This window comes from Camellia sinensis, chromosome 7 (genome assembly GCF_055761805.1).
Source record: "Camellia sinensis isolate YWXY chromosome 7, ASM5576180v1, whole genome shotgun sequence".
Classification (NCBI taxonomy): domain Eukaryota; kingdom Viridiplantae; phylum Streptophyta; class Magnoliopsida; order Ericales; family Theaceae; genus Camellia; species Camellia sinensis.
Window position 1 is genome coordinate 5690919 of NC_138967.1, and position 10213 is coordinate 5701131.

General features: G+C 41.5%; 2 protein-coding genes across 2 annotated transcripts; both read left to right on the forward strand.

Annotated features, from left to right (window-relative positions):
* Positions 1–7845: 7845 nt before the first annotated feature.
* LOC114266545 (protein FAR1-RELATED SEQUENCE 5-like) lies at positions 7846–9006 on the forward strand. The gene has a single exon (XM_028207451.2). The coding sequence runs from the start codon at positions 7846–7848 to the stop codon at positions 9004–9006; it is 1161 nt and encodes a 386-aa protein (XP_028063252.2).
* A 3-nt stretch (positions 9007–9009) lies between these two features.
* On the forward strand, positions 9010–9563 carry LOC114293136 (protein FAR1-RELATED SEQUENCE 5-like). The gene is made up of 2 exons (XM_082880397.1): positions 9010–9478; positions 9559–9563. The coding sequence occupies exons 1-2, from the start codon at positions 9010–9012 to the stop codon at positions 9561–9563; spliced, it is 474 nt and encodes a 157-aa protein (XP_082736523.1).
* The last annotated feature ends 650 nt before the right edge of the window (positions 9564–10213 follow it).

Genomic DNA, 10213 nt, shown 5'->3' on the forward strand with positions numbered 1-10213 from the left:
TTCACCAGGTACTGGAGTAACAAGTAGTGGTGGGGAAGACATGTATTCCTTCAAGCTTTCCAGAGCTCGGTCGCATTCTTCATCCCACTCAAATTTGGCCTTTAAAGCTTGGAAGAATGGTCGTAGTCTGTCTGATGACCTGCTTATGAACCGGTTGAGTGCAGCCGCCATACCAGTGAGATGCTGCACTTCTTTGATTGAGTTTGGTCTCTCCAACTCCTGGATTGCTTTGATCTGAGAGCGGTCAGCTTCTATACCTCGGTTGGTCACCAGGAAGCCCAAGAATTTGCCAGATCCAACTCCGAATGCGCATTTGGACGCATTGAGGCGCAACTTGTGTTTCTTCAGGATCTGGAACATCTCGCCTAGATCTTTAAGATGGTCATTCTCATCCTTGCTTTTGACCACCATGTCGTCGATGTAAGCCTCCATTGTTTTGCCTAACAATGGTTCAAACATCTTGGTGACCATCCTCTGGAATGTCGCCCCTGCGTTCTTTAGGCCAAAGGGCATGACCTTGTAGCAATATAACCCCCTTGGTGTTGTGAAGGATGTGACCTCCTGGTCTGGTTCATGCATGGCGATCTGGTGGTAGCCTCTGTATGCGTCCAGAAAGCTAAGTCGGTTATGCCCTGCCGTTAGGTCCACCAGTTGATCTATCCTTGGTAGAGGGAAGCTGTCTTTTGGGCACGCCTTGTTGACTGTTTTGTAGTCGACGCAGACACGCCATTTACCATTCTTTTTTGGCACTACAACTGTGTTGGAGATCCATCTTGGGTAGTGCACTTCTCTTATTGCTCCTGCCTCCAGCAGGTTGCCTACCTCTTCCGCCACTATTTCGGCGTGATGGAGTACCGATCTGCGCGTGCGTTGGATGACTGGCCTGGCGGATGGGTGGACATTGAGTTGGTGACTGATGAAGTTTGGATCAATACCTGGCATGTCGTAGGGTGTCCAGGCAAACACTTCGATATTAGAGGTCAAGAATTCCAAGACCTCTAATCTCTCAGTGCTGGACAACGATGAGCCAAGCAAGAAGAACTTATCCGGGTTCTTCTCATCTATTTTTACTTCCACCAAGTCCTCCACCGCTTTCTGATCAGCCTCTTTGCCGACGTCCGCAAATAGTTCATTACTTTCTGGCTCTTCCACCGAATGGACGTATCCTTTGGCAGCTCGGCTTCCATTCGCTGTGGTGAAGCACTGTTTTGACATGATCTGATCGCCATAGACTTCTTCAATTATACCGGCGTCATTGGGGAACCGCATTACCTGATGGTAAGATGATGCTACCGAACGCATGGCATGCAGCCATGTTCTGCCCAGGATGATGTTGTAGGTGGAGGGGACCTTCAATACCCAGAACTCCACTTGTTTTGTTACACTTCCTGCTCTGACTGGAAGGATTATTTTGCCGACAGGCCACTCTGGCATGGAGTTGAATCCAATCAGGGGACAAACTGCAGGTGCTAAGTCTTTGTCTTGCAGCTTTAGTTGCTTGAATGTGTCGTAATACGTGAAAATCCTTGACTCGGAGAGTGACAACCAGGGCATCATTATGGGGACAGTAAATTCGTTCCAAGTCCTTATCCGAAAAGGACATGACGTTCGTTGCCTCTGTCCTCCCCTTCTTGTTGGCAGGTTGGGCACTTAATACTTCCCTAAAGTGCTCAGCCTTCTTGATTGAACCTCTGAGCTCGCATACGCGCTCAGGTTCAAAAACTCCATGAATTACATTGATAATGCCTTGAGGTGGTGCATCGATTGGCATTCTATTGGGATGGTCATTATGATCTTGGGGGGCCGGTTGCGCTCCTCCTTCAATGTATTTGTCCAAGTGGCCTGCTGCCACCAATTCTTCCAAGTGCTGTCTCAGTGGCGTGCAATTCTCAGTTCGGTGCCCCTTTTCTTTGTGAAAGGTGCACCGTGATCTGTCGTCGTAATTCTTCTGGGCTTCCCCTAGCTTGGCTGGCCACTTCACAAATGGCTCGTCTTTTATTTCGCTCAGAATCCGATATATTGGTTTTTTGAACACTGTTGTTATGGCAGTGCGGATTCTCAACCATCTTTTGTCTGGGTCTTCTCCGTTATCTCGTTTGCCACGCCCGTTTTTGTTCTGCCGATCTACTGTATTGACCTTTGCTGAGGTCTTTTTTTCTGGTACTACGGTCGCACTAGATTTTGCTTTTGCACGTGCGCCATCCTCTTCTACCCTGATGTGCTGATGCACTCTCTCCATCAGGGCCTCCATGGTGAGGGGTGGCGTCATGGTAATTGAATCCCTTAGTCGGTTCCCTACTGGTAGGCCTCTTTTATATTGCGCAATGGCTAGATTGGTGGGGCAGTCTCCAATCTGGTTGAATGTCTCCCAGTAGCGACTGTTGTAAGATCTGAGGGTCTCTTTTTCACCCATGTCGATGGAGAGTAACTGGTCTATCTCCACCGGTGTTTTTGTGTTTGTTCGAAACCTTGTTACGAACGCTTCTGCCAATTGGGCCCAGGAGGCTATGCTGCCCTCTGGGAGCTTTTCGAACCAAGTCAAGCCTAGGTCACCCAGACTTGACGGGAAGAGTATGCACATTAGGGCCTCGTTTCGCCTGTACACAGCCATGACTTGGCGAAAGTGGCTCAGGTGTGAATACAGGTCCGTCTTCCCTTCATATGTATTGAATTTCGGCTGAAGGAAGCCTGATGGTAGGGGAGCGTTTTCGATTGCTGGGACAAACGGCGAAGTCTGTAGTCTCGCCAATGCCTTGTCCGTTGGTTCGTAGGCCGGTCGTGGTATTGGCATTCCAACCTCGACGCTTCCATGCGTCCGAGGAGCCAACCGTTGTAAGGCCGAAACTCGGTGTGGATCTCTTGCCCTGGCATCCTCCTTGCATCGTGCTTTTTCTTCTAGCACGGTTCGTAAGTCGGATGACCTGGGCAGCGCTGTTTGTCTGGATCTGGTTTGGTGTGAATGTGAAGGCCAATACGTGCTTCCTTCAGTGTATGATCTTTCGGATCTCGTCCTCTCAGACCTGGAGTGACGAGTCCTTGAAGATAAGGAGTGAGTGTCGCCTGTCCTGAGGCTTCTACTCTCTCCTTGGGAGGGTGTAGTATTGTTACTACGATTCTCTGAGTGGCGAGGGGGCGTCTTGTGTTTGCGCCCCTCTCCTGTCGCCACATCTTTAGTCTTCATCTGGCGTTTCAAAGCCTCCATGTCCGCCGCCATCTTTCGAATTAGTTCATCTTGTTCCTTCACGCGATCTTCCAGGGCTTGGGGATCAATCCTCCTCCTTTGCCTGTCGGGACTTTGAGAGTGACGAAGGCTGCTATTCCGCCTTCCCCTGCCACTCCTCCTGGAATTATGTTGTTGGGGCTCCAAGTCCGCCATGGGAGGGACAGCAGGTAATCCTTCACGTCTTGCGCCCCCTTCTGGAGTTAGTCCGTCGACGGCGGACTGCAGCAAGTCTTCAATGTGTGCCATTGAATGAGAAAAGGAGAAGCTTAGTCAAGAGGTTTTTGTTCTTGTCTGTTCTTCCCACAGACGGCGCCAATTGTACGGGGAGGAAATAATTCTCCTCGTATAATCCTGTTGACCAAGTCCACGCTCCTCCGTACGACGTCGCTTTGTCACCTGAAAACACAAACGTGAGCTAGCCGGCGGGTGTGTGCCGGAAACCTCTCCGATGCCTAAGTCAGTAAGCTTGACAAATAGACAAAGATTTATGCTCTCAAAAAGGTTGTGTTCAATTACCTCCTCCAAGGTGATGCTTGTGAGCTTTTATAAGTTTCCCGTGGCACAATCCTAGTAGGACTTGTATTTCTCCATGCAGAGTCCTCCTAGGATTCATACTCCAAAGGATAATGCTTATCCTTTTACACCCTCCCCCACTGTTTAAACCAAGTGGGATGGTTTTCTCTGCGGCCGAACTACCTCATGACCGAAATAACATTGGCTATGCCGAACCGTAGAATAGGCCATACTAACCGTAGTTCGGTTCTTCTTGCCACACCATATATTGGTTCTCCCATACACGAACCGTGGTGCATTTGAACCGTTCTTCCAAGTAATAACATTCCGACCGATCTTGACCGGAACAACTTATAACCGGACTACCTCGGAGATCGGTTTAACTAGAAGCCACCCTGGACCGGAGTAGCTTTACATCCCTGAGCCGAAGTAACATTTACTTCTCCCAGCCGGAGTAACTACGCTTCTCCTGGGCCGGAGTATCCTTTACGGCCTTCTTACTTAGTCCTTCGCGTTTTGGGCCTCAAAGCCCAACTTGCAGCTCGGCCCAATTTTTCCCAAAAATTACCCTCTTAGTTGACTTTATTTAACTGGCCTTATTTTATTGATGTCGTTATACATTCATGGCCTTATTTTATTGATGTTGTGTTGTTTTTTTATGAGATTCCATGGCCTTATTTTATTGATGCTCTTTTTTTTTTTTTTTTTTTGGTATGAGATGCTTTATCCACCATGTGTTTGCAAGTATCTTTGACTAAGAGATTGAGATGTTTTGGCTTCCATCTATTGTTCACCATGTGTTTGATAATATGCCTAAACCAACTTGAAAAAAAAAAAAAAAAAAAAAAAAAAAAAAAAACTCAGCAAACAACTGTAGCTTAGGTTTTGCAAAGGAAAATTAAGAGTTTTTAATTAGACTATATTATTGTTTTTGTGTTCTTCTTGAATTTTTTCCGAGCAAAACAAACTGGAGTTTACACTCTGTTTGTTAATGGGCCCTTATTGAAGGCTAAATTTCTTAGAAGTGGATTGAAACATCAAACTCTTACTTCTAAAGGCTAAATTTCTTAGAAGTGGATTGAAACATTAAATTTATTACTGAAGGCTAAATTGCGTTTTGTCATATGATTTCTATTAGAGCACAGAAAATTGAAACATCAAACTCTTACTTGTAAGAGTATCCGGAATATTGCCATATCACTTCTTGCCAAAAATGAGAAATGTAAACACAAAACATCGTTTTGGTGTTCCTTTAAGCATCGTTTTAATCACGCATTGTGTTTTGTCATTTTGCTTTCTATTAGAGCACAGAACATGGAAACATCAATCTCTTACGTCTGAGAGTATCCGTATATTGTCATTTCACTTCTTGCCAAAAAATGAGAAATGTAAACACAAATGTTCCTTTAAGCATCCTTTTGTGCCATTTTTCCTTTATTCAATTTGGAGGAATAGAATACATACATCTCAACACCCCTCTTTATATACTTTGCAACCTAGCCTTAGTAGCTTACTTTTTTTTTTCCCCCTCTTTATCTACATATACTGTTATATGACAATGTTTTCTTCTCTTTTGGTAGCAGGTACTATTGCTTTTGCCATGGTTTCATCTACTGATTACATTAATAGTTTACACCCTATTTAGTCTATTCTGCTCTTAGAACTCCTTTCTTTAACCCATTGAAGCTTCTAACTTGAATGAGTTGAATCAAATAAAGAGCAATAAAGTAATGAAGAGGAGCAAAAAGAAAGTAGAAGAGGAAAAGTGTTGGAAGCAGTTTGGTTTCTTAGACAGATTGCTCCGATACCATGTCAGTATTCTCCAAAAAAGAAAGAGAAGAGTATAGAAAAGAGAAAGAGAATAGAAATGAAAGACATAAGATAACTCAAGAAGATTTCTACAGAATGTTGACTCAAATAGTAGTCAAAAAAACAGTAGTGAAAAAAATATTATCTTCAATTAAAATAATCCTCTTTTGTGGATATTTTTATTTAGAAAGGGAAAATTTATTGGATCCCAACAATGTTATATTCAGAAAGGGAAAAAAAAAGTTAAAATATACAGATTAAATTTATTGAGTATGATTCAAATTATATAAAGTTTAAATATGTGTAACAAGTGAGAAAATTAAAAAAAATATAGTTCCGTGTTATATCCCATGCAGCTTATTTAACCATTTTTAAGGTATTTGATGGTCCATTTTTTCAGCACTAAGATTTAGACAACGCAATTGAAAGGCAGGGCCACATTTGACCCACCCTTATGGAGTGAACTTTTGATACCTGCAATCATTGGTAAACCACAGGTATGGGTTAAGCCCGAGAGACACTAATGAGAGTCAAAAGCAAGCTTGTAATTGTGGTGGTGAAGATTGTATATTAAAATTCAAATTCGAATTCCATTTTTGTTATATTCATTTACCTTGTTCTTTGACAAAGACTTCCAACTTATCTTCTATCATGAAAAATCTCCAAGATGTACAAAGCTTATCCTTTCTTGTTTGTGAATATTAGATGGTGAAAGTTGTGAGAATAAATATTCACGCCAAACAGTGAATATGAACTTCAACACCATTAAGGTTCTATTAAGATTAGAAAATCCAATAACAATAATCCAAATCCAGTAGTCCAATAGTTCTATAGCCCGGATACGAAGTTTTCAGAAAAACAATCCAATAGTCCATTGATTTAGAAGCTACTCAGCTTCACCTGTGACATAGGAAATACTAGGAAATTAACCATAAAATGATCTACCAAATAATCCAATAGTTCATCCAATCAAATAATCCTTTTTTGTGGATATTTTTATTTAATTTTTGTTTGAAGTGGTCAAACGGTTGGTTGTGGTACATTTGTGTAAATGTTTATTTGTGTAATGGTTATTCATACTTTGAACAAAGGTAGTAGACTTTTATCTCTGTTATTGCTTATGCAGTTTGTTAAGGTGAAAAGATGTGCAAAATAATATTTTTCGTAGATAGATTCTTTCTTTTCTCGCCATAATCATTACTTTCCTTAAGTATTGTCTTCTTTACTAACTATATTTCGATGTTCTGTTTTTGTTTGTCATAGGTCCTCAATTTCTCCATCTTAACGTAGAAGTAAACCTATACCTCCTCCATCCCTTCCTCCGTAGCGGTTGCATTAGCAGGTCTGCTTTTAATTTATTTGCTTTTAATTAATAGCAGGGCATTGGCGGGTGTGCTATTTTATTTATTTGCTTTTAATGAATAGCAGGGCACTGGCGGGTGTGCTATTTTATTTATTTGTTTCATTTTAATTGATATTAGGGTACTTGCTTCTGTGTTTTTGAAATTTTTTGCTTTGAATTGGTAACAGGGCACTGGCTGGTGTGCTTATTTATTTGTTTGTTTTAATGAATAGCAGGGCACTGGCAGGTGTGCTATTATATTTATTTGTTTCATTTTAATTGATTGTAGGGTACTTGCTGCTGTGTTTTTGAATTTATAGCAGGGTACTGGCTGGTGTGCTTATTTACTTCTTTGATTTTAATGAATAGCAGGGCACTGGCGGGTGTGCTATTTTATTTATTTGTTTCATTTCAATTAATAGTAGGGTAATTGCTTTTGTGTTTTTTAATTTATTTGTTTTGAATTGATAGCAGGGCACTGGCTGGTGTGCTTATTTATTTATTTGAATTTAACGAATAGCAGGGCACTGGCGGGTGTGCTATTTTATTTATTTATTTGATTTTAATTTATAACAGAACACTGGCAGGTGTGTTTTTAATTAATTAATTTTATTTTAATTAATAGTAGGGTACTTACAGGTGCTTTTTTATTATTGGCGTATAATTCATAGCATAGCACGGGCTGGTGTGCTTATTTGTTCATTTTCTATAAAGAAGTAATAATTGATAGCACAATATTGGCGGGTGTGCTTTTTTTGGTTTTTTGTTTGGTTTTAGTTGATAGTAGGGTGCTTGCAGACATGTTCGATTTTTTTTTTTAATTGATTGCAAGGCACTGGCAGGTGTGCTAATTTATTTGTTCTGAAGATGTAAATTATAGCAGCGCAATGGCATGTGTGTTTTTTAGTTGATTTGTTTCGTTTTAATTGCTAATAGGGTACTTACAAGTGTATATACGATGGATGAACCTGAAAGTAGTAGGCCTGAAGAGGTCAATACTGAAATTGATGATCAATTTGCTCCAGATGGCAAGGATGATGTTGTTGATGTGAAAGAAGGGTTAGGTTCCCAAACCTATGATAGTTTACGAATGCTTACTAAGGAAGATGTGTTGCAAATGAAATTCAATTCAGAGGATGATGCTTATACTTTCTACAATGCATATGCTAAGGTCATCGGTTTTAGCGTACGAAGAAGTAGAAAAAGAATAACTGGAGACAACAAATTTGTAGAGAGTAGGAAATGGGTTTGTTCAAGGGAAGGTGTAAGAGAAAAGAAATACTTGCAACGTGTGGAACGGGTAAGAACTCCTAGGGCAGAAACTAGACTTTTTTGTAATGCCACATTTCGTGTGCGTTATGACAAGACAGCTAGGAAATATGTTGTGACCCACTTTGTAGGGGAACACAACCATCCGTTGGCAGCACCACACTACGTCCCTTTTCTTTGGTCACATAGGTTTGTAACAAGTGCAAACCAAGCTCAAGCAAAGGCCATGCGCAATGTGGGTATGAAAACGAGTCAGATCATGGATTTTATGGTCCATCAGTCAGGGGGTTATGAGAAGGTGGGCTTCATTCACAGAGATTTGCACAATCAATTCCAAGCTGAGCGCAAAGTACAACTCGCAGAAGGGGATGCAGAGGGTGCGTTAGGATACTTGTCAGCTAAATTAGATGCAGATCCATTATTTTTTTTCAAATACAACGTCGATAAGGACAACCGGTTGGACAAGATTTTCTGGGCAGATTGTAGGTCTCGAATGGATTATGCTGCATTTGGTGATGTATTGGTATTTGATACAACTTATCGTACAAATGCATATAAGAAGCCATTTGTAATTCTAGCTGGCGTGAGTAACCATTTCATGACAACTATATTCGGATGTGCTTTGTTGCCTGATGAGACAATGGAGACATACACGTGGGTGCTGGAAATGTTAATGGAGGCCATGGATGGTAAAAGACCCATCTCCGTTGTAACAGATGGTGATAGGGCAATGCGTCAGGCAATCAAAAGAGTTATTCCAAACTGCAGACATCGTTTATGTTCTTGGCATCTGGAGAAAAATGCCTCAACAAATGTCCACATACCAGAATTTACAACTGATTTTGCATAATTGATGTTAAAGAAATGTAAAATTGATGAGTTTGACAATGCCTGGGCTGCTATGGTGAAACAGTACAATTTGGAGAACAATAACTGGGTGTTGGATATTCATCTGAAGCGTGATAATTGGGCTGAGGCATATCTCCGTGGTCACATGTTTGCTGGAATGAGGAGCACTCAACGTGTTGAGGGTATGAATGCATATTTCAATATATTCCTAAACCAAAAGGTTAGGCTGTATGAATTTGTAGCGCAGTATGATAGGGCTCTTGCTAGAATGCGTGTTAATGAGGCAGAAACAGAATCTAAAACAGAGAATAGTTTCCCGATTTTGACTACGCCATTGAGAAGTTTGGAGAAACATGCAGCTGAACTCTTTACTCGGAAGATTTTCTCATTGTTTCAACATGAAATCAAGAAAGAGGGTAAATTGTTTGTGATGGAAAGAGTTCAGCGTGAGGATCATCGCACCTACCGTTTTGGTGAGTACAAGGCACCAACATGCACGTGGATGGTTGAGTATTTTCCAGCTAATATCACAATGAAATGTTGTTGCTTGAAGTTTGAGTCGTTTGGCATCCCTTGCTGCCACATGATTGCTGTTATGAAATCTGAACAATTAATGTGTATTCCACCGAGTTGTGTCTTGCAAAGATGGACAAGACGTGGTAGGTCAAAGTGTCAACAACCAAGTCTTACCCAAATTTGTAGCACCCTAACACAGACAGCTCGGTTTGGTATACTCAGCTCCTGTTTTAGTGAAATGTCATATTATGCCTCACACGCGGACAAAGATTTTGAAGAGGCAAGGGAAATAGCTTTCCAGCTGACATCGCAGATGAAAAAACGTTGGGCAATGAGAAAAGAAGGTAACGCCGAGGCTGGGGACAAAAATATTGCACCCAAACTATATGGCGTTGGTGATCCGAATGTAGTGAAGACCAAAGGGAACCCCGGAGGGACATCTTCTATGGGTAAACCTCCAAAACCAAGGCGGTGTGGGTATTGTAGGTATGGCACTTTCATTGTATGACCTTTTTATATCCTGTTACATGCATATGATTATTAAAATCGTTTATGCATTATTTGCTACTGTAGGAGCATCGGACACACGAAGCGGACGTGTAAAAAATTGGCTTCAAGTAGCCAGAGAGAGGGTAGCAACTTAGACAGTGAACCATTCATGAACACAGAGTTGGATCCCCACACGGATGATA